This window comes from Nannospalax galili, unplaced genomic scaffold, assembly GCF_000622305.1.
Source record: "Nannospalax galili isolate Female #2095 unplaced genomic scaffold, S.galili_v1.0 scaffold290, whole genome shotgun sequence".
Taxonomy (NCBI): Eukaryota; Metazoa; Chordata; class Mammalia; order Rodentia; family Spalacidae; genus Nannospalax; species Nannospalax galili.
This window is the reverse complement of record NW_008331486.1, coordinates 5934020-5949142: the sequence shown is the minus strand read 5'-3', so window position 1 is coordinate 5949142 and position 15123 is coordinate 5934020. Positions and strand designations below refer to the sequence as shown.

The window sequence follows — 15123 nt, the reverse complement described above, 5'->3', positions numbered from 1 at the left end:
CGAAATTCTTTTTTTAAAGAAGAAAGGTCTGTGGCAGTGAGTGTGCAGAAACCAGGGCTAATGGATTTTTAAAAGTCATCTTCCAGTGAGTATGGTGCCTTTAATCCCAGCACTTAGGAGGCAGAGGCAGGTGGATCTCTGTGTGTTCAAGGCCAGCCTAGTCTACAAAGTAAGTTTCAGGCCAGCTGGGGCTACAGGGAGACCCTGTCTCAAAAAGTCATCTTTGAAATATATAGAAGCAAGAAATATATTTTGGCAACATTCAGCATTGACTTAAGAAATCTGGCAGATAGGTGCTAGAGAGATGCCTCAGCAGTTAAGAGCACTGACTGCTCCTTCAGAGGACCCAGGTTCCATTCCCAGCACCCAGATGGTGCTAACAACTATCAGTAACTCCAGTTCCAGGGGATCTGACGCCCTCTTGTGACCTCCACCAGTATTGCACGACATGGGTGCCCTTATATACATGCAAGCAATACAATACGATCATATGCATAAAAATAATTGGGCCGGGCATGGTGGCGCCGCACACCTTTAATCCCAACACTTGGGAGGCAGAGGCAGGAGGATCTTTGTGAGTTCGAGGCCAGCCTGGTCTACATAGTGAGTTCCAGGACAGCTGGAGCAACAGGGAGATCCTGTCTCAAAAAGACAAAAAAAAAAAAAAAGAATAATGAATATTTTTTAAGAAAATCTGTCAGTGACCTGGAGAAATGACTTGGTGGTTAAGAGCACTTGCAACTCTTGCAGAGGACCCAGGTTTGGTTCCTAGCACCCACGTGGCTAATAGCCATCCATCCATACATAACTCCAGTTCCAGGGGATCTGATGTCATCTTCTGGCCTCTGTAGTCATTGCACACACATGGTACACTTACATACATGCAGGCCAAAGCACATCTACCTAAATTCTCTTTGAAATTATTTTTATTTTATCTGAAATTAAGCTAATGGTGTTAAGTCTAGTCCTGCATGGCATGGCTGGGAAGGAGGGGCCAGAACAAGGTTATTTTCAATGATCAAAGACACAGAAGTGTAGTTGTCATTTAGTGCCTGCCTTTTGCCAAGGTGAGAGATGGTGGCGTGTGCCTCTTAGCTGACACCATGTGAGTGCTGACATCTCTCTAGGCTGGATGTCCTCCCCTGTGCCCCAGGTCTAGCCTTGTGTTGGGAGTGTGGTGGTGTCAGTGTATGAGTTCATTAGCTTCTGATTGTTTTTGTGGTAGCTTACTACACAATGAGTGGCTTGAAGCTACACAGATTTATTTTCTTAGGGTTTTGGTGTTCAGAATCAGATGAGTCTCTGAGGGCTAAAACTAGGTTGCTGGTAGCAAGCTGCTTTTCTGCTGAAGGCTCCAGGGGGAGAATCCGTTTTCCACCCTTTTAGCTTCTGAAGGCTGCCTTTATTCTGCAAAGTTCACAGCCCCTTCCTTGGTCTCCCCATCTGCCTTCGTAGTTCTCCTCTGACTGACCCTCTGTTTCCATTGTAAGACCCTTCATGACTCCTTAGGACTCTATGCATCATCCAGTCTCATTCCCCCAGCCCAGGACCTTAGCTTGGTCACCCCTGCAGCATCCTATCAGGTTCTGGGAATGAGCCCCTCCCCTTGGTTGAGGGAACATTACATTTCTTTGAACAAATATGAGAAAAAAGGAAAAACTGCCATTCTTGGCTTGAGTATACGAAGATAGGTCATTGCTGTACCTGCTTCAGATCAGAAGCCCTGTGAAGCACAGGTGCAGGTCCCATCGCCATGGTGACTATCCCAAGGGTTTGTGTTGGAGTGAGTCCCTCCCTCCCTCTCCAGGGTCTCAAGGTTGACCAAGCCTTGAAGCCTCAATTTTCCTGCTTCAACATCTGTGGTGAGGATTCCTGCACTACCACACCCTGACTCTGTGGGTGGTTTCTATCCAAGTGGATTTTTTTCATTAAAAAAAAAATTTATTATTTTTATTATTATTGGTCTTTTTGAGACAGGGTCTCCTTATAGCCCCAGTTGTCCTGGAACTTACTATGTAGATCAGGCTGGCCTTGAACTCACAGAGATCCACCTGCCTCTGCCAGGATTAAAGGCGTGCGCCACTATGCCTGGCCCTTCTTTACTATTTTTATTTTGAATATGTATGTAAATCCACCTGTGTCGAGCATTGACTATAGAGATCAGAAGAGGGCATTGGATCCCCTGAAACTGGAGTTATGGATGATTGTTAGCTGTCATGTGGCTGCTGGGAATCAAATCCAGGTCCTCTGCAAGAGCCAGTGCTCTTAACCAGTGAGCCATCTCTCCAAGCCCCCACCAAATGGTTTTTTCCAAATTATTAATTGGAGTTGACAAAAGTGTCTGAAATGTAGATCCCATCTAGATTCTAAAGAATACGTTTTATTTATTTTTTTAATGTTTTGAGCTAGGGTCTCCCTTTAGTCCTGGCTGGCTTGGAACTCACTATGTGGTCTAGGCTAGCCTTGATCTCCCAGAAATCCACCTGCCTCTGCCTCCTGGAGTGCAGGGATTAGAGATGTGCACCACCACATGTAGCATACATTTTCATTTTGACACAGCAGTTGTATGTATTTCTGGGGTCCAGGGTGACATCTCGGTGAATGTGTGTATCCTCTACTTGCTATTTTGAAAGAGTCCATTGTTTTAACTGTAGTTTTCCTACTTTGCTATAGAGTTTTAAAACTTACTCCCCCAACACATCGGCCAGCCAACCAGCCTCCCTCCCCGCCTCCCCTCTTCCATCTTTCTCTCCCCCACCTGATTCCCCAGCCTCTGGTAGCTGCTGTTCTCTCTCCTTCCTGAGATCAATTTTTTTTTAAACATTTTATTAATATTTTTGTGTGTGTGATCTGTGGGCATGAGTGCTTCGGTCTATGTGTGGAGTTCAGAGGACAACTTGCGGGAGTTGGTGTTCTCTGTGATGTCAGTCCCAGGGATTGGCACCTTTCCCCACTGAGCCATCTCGCCAGCCCTGAGGTCAACTTTTTAATCCTCTGGGTAATCACGTGTGCTTTTTGTCTTCCGGTGTCTGAGTCATCACACTTAACAATGTTCTCCACTTTCATCCACGATGCTGTGAACGACAGAGCTCCATTCTTTTTTACAGCTAGGTGACACCCCTTTTACGTTTTATCTGGTTGTCTATTGGGCCCCATGTTGCCTGCACGTCTTGGCTGTTTTTAGCACCTTTGAGTATATATTCAGGAATTGGGATTGCTGGAGCCTGCGGATTTATGCCTCGTGTTTTAAAGACCCTTCCTATATTTTCTGTAGTCAGTGTAGCTTACATTTTTTTATGATTTTTTTTTTCTTTTTGGTAATAGTTATTGTGACTGGGGAGAGATGGTGCCTCAATTGTGGGGTTTTTTTGATAGTCATTTCCCATTCAGTGGAGAATTTTAAGTGACCTACACTTGAGGGCCTGTGAAGTGCTGGTCATTTTGAAGTGGCTAAAATCCAGTCCCTAAAGGGCTGTGGGCCAGCCTGGGAGGAGGATGCTGTTAGGACTCTTGTGGGGCAAAGCAGACTCATTCATACAAATTGATGGGCGGAAGATGCAAACACAAAGGAAAGGGTGCGTTCTGTGTCTTGGAGCAAGGAGGTACCTTTGGGTCGGGTCCTTTGTGGTCCTGGCTTTCTCTGCTCCTAGAGCACAAGGCTGACCTTGGGCAGGATGTTGGAGCCAAAGGTTCTCACTGATCTTGGGCCATAATCACTAGGGCTTTTCAGCTTCTCTTGCTCTCCTCAGTTCTTTGGGTACCTGGGCTTGGCCATGAACGTGCAGCTCCCTTTGTACTGTGTTCTTTCACTTCCAGCCGCCTGGATTTGAGTGAAGAAAGGAGTTCATATCCAGCCAGGCTGGCTGTGACCATGTTGAGAAGAGAGCTGTCCTGTGAGGAGAGAGTGCCAAGATGGCCACTGAGGGGTGTCCCTGCACATGTGTGCCATTGCCCCTGTGTGCATTTTAAAATTAAAATTTACTATTGTGTGATGTGTGTAGGTGTTTATGTGCCATGGCATATATATGGAAGTCTGAGAACAACTTTGCGAGTCAGTTCTTTCCTTCTACTGTGGGTTCTGGGGATTGAACTCGGGTCTCCAGGCTTGTGTGACAAGTGCCTTTACCCTCTGAGCCAGGTTGTTGGCCCCATGTACACTTTGTAGGAGCATATCCTGGCACACATTTCATGCTTACCTGTTCCTGCAGTGTGTGGTAGATCCCATTGGGTACAGCTGGTGTTGGGTAAATAAATTGAATGAAGGGTGGGAAAGCCCGCTTTGTGCCAGAGTGAAAACCTGTGCCTTTGCCATGACAGGGCGCTCAGCTCTGTCTACAGAGGTGTGATGTTAGTGTCTCTGTCCCAGCTTTTGATTTTGGTGCCCTTTGTCATCGATTGTTTGCTCCTCATGCCTCATAGTCTAAAGACACAGTATAGACTTTTACCTTACACGGCATCTTAGTGGGTGTAAAGTGCCTTCCAGACACACTGACTGATTTGTTCCTCCTGGCCTGCATGGCTTCAGATCTGAAACACAGAGTGCAGCTACCTCCCAGTGCCTTGTGTTAGAGGGTACACCTGTGGTCACCCGATGAAGCCAGGAAGAACACGTGACAGGGATGCTTGGTGGATGCTCTCGCTTTCTGTCCTATGCATTGCTGAGTGATGTGTCAAGATCAAGTGTAAAGATGGTGGTGAAGGTTGTGATCTGAGTCTCAGTGAGAATAAAACTCATCGATACCGATGGGCCCTTAGTGTTTGAATGAATGTAGCACACACCCTTATTTAATCCCAGCACTTGGGAGGCAGAGGCAGGTGGATCTCTGTGAGATCAAGGCCAGCCTGGTCTACATAGTGAGTTCCAGGTCAGCTGGGGCTACAGGGAGACCCTGTGTCAAAAAACAAAAAAAATCAAAGAATGTGTGTTAATGAAGGAAACAGTGCTAATAGACTCATGGAAAGTCAGAAGGTGAAGGGGCTGGAAGCCTCATCCACGTCTTTTCCAGGCTTTGTCTGAGTGGAGGGGAGGTGCTGACAGTGTCCTGCTTGCCGTTCCCCTGGCTGCTGTTCTTCAGGCTCTGGCTCTTTACCTGGCTGCTCCTGGGTCACTTGCTCTGGTTGATTTCCTTTGATTGGGTTTGCTCAACCCTGACTGGCCTTGGCTCAGCTGGGCCATGCACTCCCTTAGTCTAGTCTGGCCCCTTCTTTTGTGTGTACTAGAAGTCAAGAGTGCCATTTTCTGTCTTGGAGAGTTGTCCTTGACTTGGAGAGGGACCGAGTATGTCAAAATCTATTTGCAGCACAGCCTCATGCAGCGGTCTCCAGCCTGTCTGTATATTGAGAGTCATCAGTGGGGGTGGGGTGGCCCAGGGGTGGGCTGGGCTATCTGCAGAGCCCTCTACCTGTATATACACCTGTGGGTGGTGAGGGCATTTTCCTTGGGTTGGTCCATGGCTGTCTTTACATCTTCAGGGTGCCCATGATCCCTGAAGGATATGGTCCTTTGGGTTGGAGGTCTGGTGACTGACCCCCCCCCCCTTTTCCATTCCAAAGGCTGATCGGGAGCGGTGCCAAGAAAATTTCCTTACTAGATGACATTTCATCGCAATGTCCGATCGTTTGGGGCAAATAACCAAGGGCAAGGATGGGAAAAGCAAGTACTCGACTCTCAGCCTGTTTGACAAGTATAAAGGCAGATCAGTAGACACGGTCAGATCCTCAGGTAAGGCCCTGCTGAAGGCTGCCCCCGCCTTCCCTTGTGAGATGCTCCGGACGCCGGACCAGGCAGGTGTGTCCCTGCAAACCAGTCTTGGGGGGCACCAGTGGGGGCCTGGCCATTTTGTTTTGTTTTGTTCGTTTTTGAGACAGGGTCTCCCTAGAACCCTCTGCTAACCTGGAACTTGGTATAAAAACCAGACTGGCCTTGATCTTACAGAGCTCTCCCAGAGATCTGCCTGCCCTTGCTGGGATTAAAAGCATGTGCCACCATGCCTGGCTGGCCGTTTTAAGGAAGCAGTCACCTTTTCCCCTTCCTCAAGGGCTGATCCCAGAACCCACTGGGTCTCCTGTGGCAGTCCTTCCTGTACTGAAGCTGTGGGCATTGGGCCTCGTTGGCCGACTGAACTTCATTTGCATGGCTTTGCTCCCTCTCATTTCCTGGTTCTGGCTTTCTGGAACTTGGTGGGCCAAGTTCATGTAGTTTGTTGTCGCCCACGAGGCCTTCCTGGGAGTTCTTGGGGCCCACCCAGGACCATCTCATGGTGCAAGGGTGGCCACTATGGGCCATCCTTTCTGGGCCTGACTCCTCCCTGGCATGAGCTTCCCAAGCTGCCCCCTGCTCTGTAGAATGGGGCCTGTGTGGATCCCAGCAGCCCCTTTGTCTGTAGGCTGGGCTGGAGTGACTGCCAGGCACTAGTCTCTGCTAGGCTTTGTCTTTCTCCCTTGGAGTCTGAGGTGGAGCCAGTCGGCCTCTTTCCTCCTGTGACTTTGCTGTGTGGTTGTCTGTTCCATATGTGTCTCCCTGCAGTTATTCCTAGACATGGCTTACAGAGTCTCGGGAAAGTTGCCACAGCCCGGCGTATGCCACCACCTGCAAACCTGCCAAGTCTGAAGTCTGAAAACAAAGGAAACGACCCCAACATCGTGATAGTACCCAAGGACGGGACAGGATGGGCCAACAAGCAGGACCAGCAAGACCCAAAGAGGTGAGCAGCAAGGGGCAGTGACCACGGGGTGGGGACTGGAGTGTCAGGGCTCTTCAAATTGTGCACTCTGTTGTGGCCTTGCAGCAGGAGAGCTGGAAACTCAGAGGTAATGAACAAGCTTTTCGGACTGTGATCTCTTCCTTTGCTGGGCTTTTGAGCTGATTAGTGTTTCTCTGGGTAGCCATGTGGCCTGCCTTAATAGGAAAGTCTCCATCCCCAAGAGGAGTGTGTGTGGTGATTGAATCCAGGCCCCAGAGAACTGCTGGGCAGGCTGGTACTCTGCGTGCTGAGCTCCAGGTGGGGGAGAATATAACCCCCTTGCTGTGGGTTGACAGCTTCCTAGGCGGGGCGTGGAGGACTCCCTTACCCCAAACAGAGCGTGTTATTAGTAGGCGCCACAGCAAAGCCTCCGTATCCACAGTCTCCTTAGCAGCCACCCTAGAGGCTCCCCTGATGCATAGCAGCCTTAGGAGACTGAGGGCCTGAGGCATAACAGCCCTAGAGAGACAGCCTGGCCCCAGCAGCAACCTGCGTGGGTCCCTCAGATGCTGAGCCTTTGTGTGTCTCTGCCTCTCTCAGTCCCTGTTCCTCTTGGAGAGGGGCTCCGTAGACAGAAGCCGCCTCTTGCTGGAGTTTTCCTGTTGAGAATTAAAACCAAGACAGTCCAGCCTCTCTCACCCTCCTCCTCCATGCTTCTGTTGTGGTCCTTTCATGCTGATGCAGGGAACTGGACAGTGAGTGAGACCGACCCAGAGGAGTGCAGCCTGCCATCCATTCCCCCTGTCTCTTAAGCCTGTGCTGGAAGTGGCCCTGGATACTTTGGGAAAGCCACCTCTGCAGCATGGCAGACAGGAGGTAGAGTGTGAAGGAGCCGTGCAGCCAGTTGACACACTACAGGAGTGGCTGGAGTGGGTCCTGAGTTATTTAAACCGTGCAGTTTGCCAGGGATTCTGTTGACTCTCGGATATGGCGTGACCCTCAGAGTTGGCCTTGTGTACAGTTTTCAGCCAGACCATTGTGGCTTGTTAAGACCTGGGGAATTAGTTAACTTCTGAGCCCTAGGGTCTTCCCTTGAGGCAGGAACAGTCCCTCGTTCCAAGGGTGGCCACCAGGGCCCTGTGAGGCACCTGTGGGATAACAGCTTGGCACAGAGGGAGGGCATGGCACGTGCGAGCTATTGTCATTCCATTTGAGTGACACCCACTCCAGCTCTGTGATGAAACAGATGTCCCACAGTCGAGTGTCGGCTCTGGGTGCCTCCGCTTCCAAAAGCTCTAGAGAGAAGAGGACAGAAAGTGTCAACTCTCTCCTCTTCAGTCCCGGCCAGCAGTGGCAAAGACAGTGCCAGGCACCCTGGTAAGTGCTGCCTGCCAGGGGGACATTAACAGGGAGCTGTGGAAGGAAGCTCCCGGCCACCCTGGCCTAGTCTATGGGTGACTCAGAGCCTAGGGCCAGGGGCCTTTATTTAGTCATGCTGGTGACTGGTGAGGGACTGGGCTCAGGTGAACTTGGAGCAGTTTGTCTGAGAGTTTGGCTTCAGCCAGCAGATTAGCCTCTGGCACTGTCTGCTCCTCACTAAGTAGGCAGCTGTCCTGCTTGGCTCTGTTGATTGCAATGCACTGAGGCAGAGCAGAAGGCTCCACAAGGTCTTTCCTGGTGTCTTCTCAGAAGACACATGGGCATGCAGGAGCAGCCTGTGTGGAGGGCAGTTGGCAAAGCTTTGACATGTCAAAACATCTTGATCCAACAGCTCCCTCCCCAAGATTATATGATTCTGAATTACAGGAAAGGATCCAAAGATGTGTGTGTATATAATGTTCATCACAGTTTTATCTGTAACGTGAAAGAAAGAGCAGCTGGTTAAGTTATGAATCTTCTAATTGCAGTTTGTCATTTTAAAAAACGAATTCCACGTGTACTGTTATAAAATTCCAAAACATAAAATATAAAAAAGGTGGACTAGCTGGGCATGGTGGCACATGCCTTTAATTCCATCACTCAGGAGGCAGAGGCAGGTGGATCTCTGTGAGTTTGAGGCCAGCCTGGTCTACATAGTGAATTCCAGGCCAATTGGGGTTATAGGGGAGACCCTGTCTCCAAAAAAAAAAAGGTGGACTAGTATGCACAGGGCTATCTTGTGTTAAAAATATGCTACATATGTATAGGAAAGTCTGTGGGAATCGGGAGTTTGTGTCTGGGACATGAGATGGTAATGTCTGCTATTTATACGGTTATTTTTACATGAGCGTGTATTTCTTTTATAAGCTAAGGGAAGGTAGAAAATCTAGTCAGTCTCAAAACAATTATCCTGAGTATTCGTGGGTCCTTGGTCAGGAGTGAGGAGCTCAGATCCCTCACACCAGTGACTCAGTTTCTACTCTGGTAGATTTTCCGTAGTGAGCTCATTGACAACCAGGCAGTAGACTACCCTGTGCCCTAGGTCATGTCATTGACTTGGGCCCCAAGTGTGGTTTGCTGGCTCGTCATCAGGAACTGTTGCTTCTCTGGATCTTTGAAGAGCAGCGCCTGGCCAGATGCCCCATGCAGTCTGACCCCACTCTATGTATCTGTCTTTGTCCAGTTCCAGTGTGACGGCCTCTCAGCCGCCGGAGTCGCAGCCGCAGCCGGGTTTGCAGAAATCTGTCTCCAATTTGCAGAAACCGACACAGTCAATCAGCCAGGAGGTAGGTGTTGGGGATCGTGACTTTGCCAGAGTCTAGTCCTTGGTGTTCCTGTTGCTGGGAACTTGGGGTATTGTTGCTGAGACGTGTGCTCAGGCCTAGTCTGTTTTCTCAGAGGCTTACTTGACATGGGGCTGAAAGGTGGTGCAGGGCTGTGCTGTGGGCACTCTATAGAAAGTTGATTCAAAGGGGGAAAGGCCAGTGCAGAGGGGAACACAGGCTCCTGCTTTGGTGCTGGTTGGTTTGCCTTGAGCAGGTTGCTTGGGTTGATGGCAAGCTAGCATTCTGAGAATATAGAAAGTGCTGTCAGGTTGCAGCAAGGTGTGATGTTGAGTAGGTTTGAAAACCACAGCTAATCAGGCTCCTTTGCTGTCAGGCTTCTCCATACCTTTAAGTCCCTAAGGAGAGGGCCTGCTGGACAGCACCTCTAGATCCCCTTGTCCTGGGAAGCCATTCTTATTTGTTTGTTTTTATTTATTTATTTGTATTTTATGTGGATGCGTGTTTTGACCTGCATGTATGTAAGTGCACCCATGCATCCAATGCCTGTGGAGGCCAGAAGAGGGCGTCAGAGTCCCTGGAACTGGAGTTTCAGATGGTTGTGAACTGACATGTGGGTGCTGGGAACTGAATCCAGGTTCTCTGCAAGAGCAGCCAGTGCTCTTAACCACTGAGCCATCTCTTCAGCCCCTAGGAAGCCTTTCTTAAAATGTCTTTAAGCTCTAGTTTTTCTGGGCTGTGATCTTTTATTTGTTAATACATTTTAAATACTACTCTAAACAGAGGCGCACAATTTCTCTTTCTTTTTCTTTTTTTTTTAATTTAATTTTTAAATTTTATGTGTATGCGTGTATTGCCTGCATGCAGGTAAGTGTACCATGTTGTGCAATGCCTGCGGAGGTCAGAAGAGGCTGTTGGATTCCCTGGGACTGGAGTTGTGGACAGTTGTTAGCTGCCATGTGGGTGCTGGGATTTGAACCCAGGTCTTCTGCAAGAACAACCAGTGTTCTTAACCGCTGAGCCATCTCTCCAGCCCCATCCTTTTTCTTTTTTCTTTCCCACTGGAAATGGAGTGGATGGCCTTGCCTTGCACATGTCAGGCAAGCATTCTCCCAGCCCTGTTTTTACTTTTCATTATGAGACTGTGTCTTGTTAATGAGACACTCTGTAGCCCAGGCACGTGTTGAACTTTCTTCCTTCCTGCTTCAGCTTCTCAAGTAGCTGGGATTTCAGGACAGACTCAGAAAGCCACACTTTAACCCAGTGACAGCTCATGATACACTCAATCATCAGACTGTAGCTCAGCAGGAGGAGGGACTCGGCGGGTAGCTAGAAGGCTGCAGAACTCTGTGCCTTTTTTGGAAGAAAGGAAAAAGAGAGATACAGATACCTAGCGTTTACTAGCTGTCTTGATAACCTGAGTGTGTATTGCCCCCTGGGCAATACAAGATCTGAAATGCTATCCTTTCTTTACTGTGGCTGGAAGAAGGAGGTAGGTGGGGGACCCTGGCTTTGCCAGGGCAAACACTGACCTTTGCTTTTGAAATTAAAGACGGGGAGGACAAAAGACCACAATTTGTATCAGAGTCCATACACATTGGCCACAATCCCCTAGACCTACTGACTAGTCAGAATACGGAGTTGAATTCCTTTTGTTTCCCAGAATTTAAAGCCAAGTGAGATTACCACTCCTGGTGCCTTAGCGATGCAGAGCTTGTTAAACACACCTGTGCCCTGACCCCATCTCTGGAGCCTAGGAGCATCTACCTAGGAACATTCCAGAAGGGTATGGGCTTTGGCCAGATGGAGAAGCCCTTCCCAGCATCTCATACAGGCCATTTCAGCCAGCATTCAGCTCTTCTTAGGGGCTCTGGGATTTTCTCTCATTGGAAGGGGAAAGGGATACCAGTGATCTGTGGCTTCTAGAACATCTCAGGAGTCACAGCTGACTGCTTTCGGGGGAGACTTCACCAGCAGTCTTTGTAATCCTCTTGGTTCTGTAGGCATTTCTCCATTAGTGCTCCAAGTAGGATGTGGGGTTGGAGCACGGAGGAAGAGAGGGACACAGCCCTGGTGCCCCCTGCTTACAGGGGACCATCCAGGCTCAGCTGCACTGCCTCTGCCACTCTGTGGACATATCCGTGTGGTCTGTCAGGAGACATCTGCGGACTCAATAGAATACCCAGTGAAGCCCTGGTCATCTGTGCTCAGAACACTAGATATACAGTTGTCTGCTTGGGGGAATGTCTGTGCCACTCATTTCTGAGCCCCAGTTGGGATCTGATCAGACCCTTCCAAAGGTGGGATGGGATTTCAGTTGGCCCACAGGTGCCTGGCAGCACTCCTCATGAGCTTTCTGCAAAGGCTGCTGTGGGGCTAAGGCTGAGACAGGCCAGTGCAGATGAGTGGAGGAGGAAGGCCTCCCATGTCAGGAATCAGGCTTTGAAGACTAATAGTAATTACAGGATGACCCGCGCACATCCTGTGTGTGCTTCTCAGCAGTGGCACCGTGTTTGAAACGTGCTGGAATCGAGGTTGAGGCTTTGTCTCTGGAGCAAGGCAGCACAGCTCTGTGTGGACAGTGGTGGACAGTCTGGCAGCATTGCAGAGTGCATGGTGAGGGCTGGCATGGGTTTGAGTCTCCTGTGTTGCATCACCAGCTGTGCAACTATGAGCTCCAAGGTCCTGACCCTGGCTGAACATGCCTGCACTGATAGCCAAGGAAGTGGCAGTCTGTCCCCCATATGAGGCTTGACTGTACAGTGCAGCCCTCACTCGCCTTCTCTGTGGTGCTGGGGATAGAAGCCGGGGCCTGTTCATGCCAGGCCAGCACTGTCTCACTGAGCCCCGCCTGAGCTCTGAGCACTGCATTCCAAGGTGCTCAGCTGCACAGCAGACTGACTAAGCTGGCTCTTCTGTGTCCTTCCTCCTTTCAGAACACAAATTCAGTGCCAGGTGGACCAAAGTCATGGGCACAGCTGAATGGAAAGCCAGTAGGACACGAAGGTGGTAAGTGGATATGAGGGATCCGGTGGGGTAAGTGGGCAGTGGGGATGAATTCCTTTCCAGACTGTGCCAGTTGGGCCTGGAATCCCAAAAGCTGTGGAATCTTCCACAAAGGGCTGATGTTGGTATTGTGCTCACCTTTGTGGTGGGTGGTGTGAGTGTTAATTCTGTGAAGCCTGGCCTCATTTTTTAGTTTAATGTTGGTTGTTGGGGTGTTTCTCTTGAGCCTGGAGGGGAATCCCCACCCTGGCCCTGTTGATCTTTTAGTCAGCTGTGCTGTTGAACAGTTAGTGGCAGAGTTGCAGTGCTGGCCCCCAGCTGTGTCCTCCTTGTCGCCTGGCTTCAGGTCCTGAGGAAGCTGGTGTTGGGATGGAGTGGCCACTTGTGGGCCTTGACACAAAGCCTTCAAAGGCTTGGGCAGGATTGCAACCTGTCTGAGTTGCAGGGAGCTCTGAAAAGAACCACTGTTCTAAGCGGTTTCTGGAAGCAGAGATGCAGGGAGTGACAGGCCGAAGGAAGATGCGTTCAGAGTGGTGATAAATATGGGGCAACCATGTAGAATGGGAAAGACAGGTTCCAGTAGCTTCCAAGGCAAGTCCTGACTTGGCGAAGCAGTTTGGGTGAGTCCTGTGCAGATGGGCACAGCCTCTGCAGCCCTGGCAGAGGCGGTCCCAGGGTTACCAGGCAGTTTTGAGAGCACCAAGAATCCAGATTTTTCTGCCTGAACTCTACTAGTTTTTCCACATTAGCTGAAATACCTTTAGCACACAGTGCTCACCCATCCCCTGACTCTGAGCCTCAGGGCAGGTGCTGATGGTGCCAGGGGTCGCTTCCAGGTGTAAGCAGGTGAAAATGCATAGTGACTCTTCCTTTGGGGAAGCAGCCCTGCCTTCCTGTCTACTCTTGTCCCCTGTCCTGACGGCATCTTTCTACTACTCCTGCGTGTCCTTGCCAGCCAGACTTGACCTTCTGTAGCCCATGCAAGTGAACCAGCTGTAGACCCCTGACACCTCAGGTGGCCGTACATAGAGGACGTGGACAGCCGGCATCGAGGACGTGCCTCTGGCTGGAGTCCACTGTGATGGAGAGGACAGCCTGTGTAGTGTTAAAAGTTAGTGTCTGTCCCACTGTCTCCTAAGGAGCCGTGGGCACTACTGAACACTCATGGGTTCACACTGGGCAGGTGGCTCAGCTGCACACCGCGAGAACCCTTTGCTGATGGAGGCGAGATGAATGGAAATCGGGGAGAGCAGGCAACTTGGGTTTACCCCTAGAGGTCTTCAGAGGCGCTGAGCACAGGGTACTCACTGCATTGCCCTCTGTCCTGGCTGTCTGTGTTCTCTATAAGAGTTCAGTTTTCCGCGTGTGCATGCACCTATGTTGTGTAGGTGCTCATGCATGTGGTACATGTGCATATGCATGCAGGTCAAAGTGCAAGTTCAGTGTCATTCCTCAGGTGTGGTTTACCTCGTTTTTGGGGACACGGTCTCTCTGGCTTGGAGTTCACCAAGTAGGCTGGGTTGACTGGCCAGTGGGTGAACCCCAGAGATGTGCCTATCTTAAATTGTGGGGGTGTATTTTGTGTGTGGTGTGTATGTAAGTAAGTGTAGCCACACGTGTGGCACAGTGTATCATGCGGAGGTCAGAGACCAGCTTTTACCTTTCTCCTCGGGGTAGGGTCTTTCGTTTCTCGCTGTGCTGTGTACTTCAGGCCGGCTGGCCCTCAGGCTTCTGGGACATCCTCTGTCTCTGTCAGGGAGAGCTAGGGTTACAGATCCGGTGACCTGTCTCTCTAGTCTGATTTTTTTTTTTTTAAATGTGTGCGAGTGTTTTGCCTGCGTGAATTAAGTGTACCAGTGTCATGCAATGCCCATGGAGGTCAGAAGAGGGTGTTGGATCCCCTGGAACTGGAGTTAGGATGGTTGTTAGACATCGTGTGGGTACTGGGAGCCAGACCTGGGTCCTCTGCAAGAACAACCAGTGTTCTTAACTGCTGAGCCGTCTCTCCAGCACCCCCCCAAGATTTTTTTTTTAATAATAAAAATACTGTTTTGCTTAAAAAGAAACAGAACAAGGCCAGCTTAGGCGGCATAAGACTCTGTCTCTTAAAACAAAAGAAATTTTGTGTGTGTGTGTGTCTGTGTGTGTATGTGTGTCCATGTGTCTGTGTATTATGATCATAGGAAGCCAGGTATGGTGGTACTGCCTTTAGAACCAGCTGTTTGACAGGATTACTTGAGCCCAGAAGTTTGAGACCAGCCTGGACCACAGAGGAGACCTCATCTCAAAAATCAAAACAGACCAGTGTCTATTGGCACAAGCCCTGTGGAGAGCAGTTTGGTATTGCCAACCAAGATACCAGTGCACGTTCTTGAGCCTAGCAGATCCACTGTGAGAAAATCCCCCTCAGTTTAGAACTTGCCCCCCCATGTGGCTATGTGCAAGATTATTGTGACTGCCAAAGATTGGATGCAATGACGTGGAAGGTCCACTGGATACAGCACTTTAATGAAATGAAATTTGGCAATCATACAAACAGCCGAAGTTTCTGTTGCTATGGCAACAACTTAAAGGCTCAATGCTAAGTGAACAAAAATGTCAAATACGTGTGGCTTGTAAAGTGCTTGCACGAAAAGTGGAGGTACAGGAAGCATTTCTATAGTATTATATTAGCAATTTGCATTTGAAAAATCGCTACAAAGAGTATGAGGAAAGGAATGGAGAGCTTTTTT

The 15123-nt window shown here is 49.5% G+C and overlaps 1 protein-coding gene across 9 annotated transcripts in view; it reads left to right on the top strand.

Moving 5' to 3' along the window:
* The first annotated feature begins 5557 nt into the window (after nt 1-5557).
* Prrc2b (proline rich coiled-coil 2B) overlaps nt 5558-15123 on the top strand; it is a 66798-nt gene continuing 57232 nt past the window's right edge. For all 9 annotated transcript variants that reach the window (XM_029560019.1, XM_008825617.2, XM_008825598.2 and 6 more), the window contains exons 1-4: nt 5558-5722; nt 6527-6704; nt 9286-9388; nt 12322-12394. In XM_029560019.1, coding sequence (XP_029415879.1) covers nt 5608-5722; nt 6527-6704; nt 9286-9388; nt 12322-12394 — 469 coding nt within the window. In that variant the 5' untranslated portion in view covers nt 5558-5607. The remainder of the gene's footprint in view (nt 5723-6526; nt 6705-9285; nt 9389-12321; nt 12395-15123) is intronic.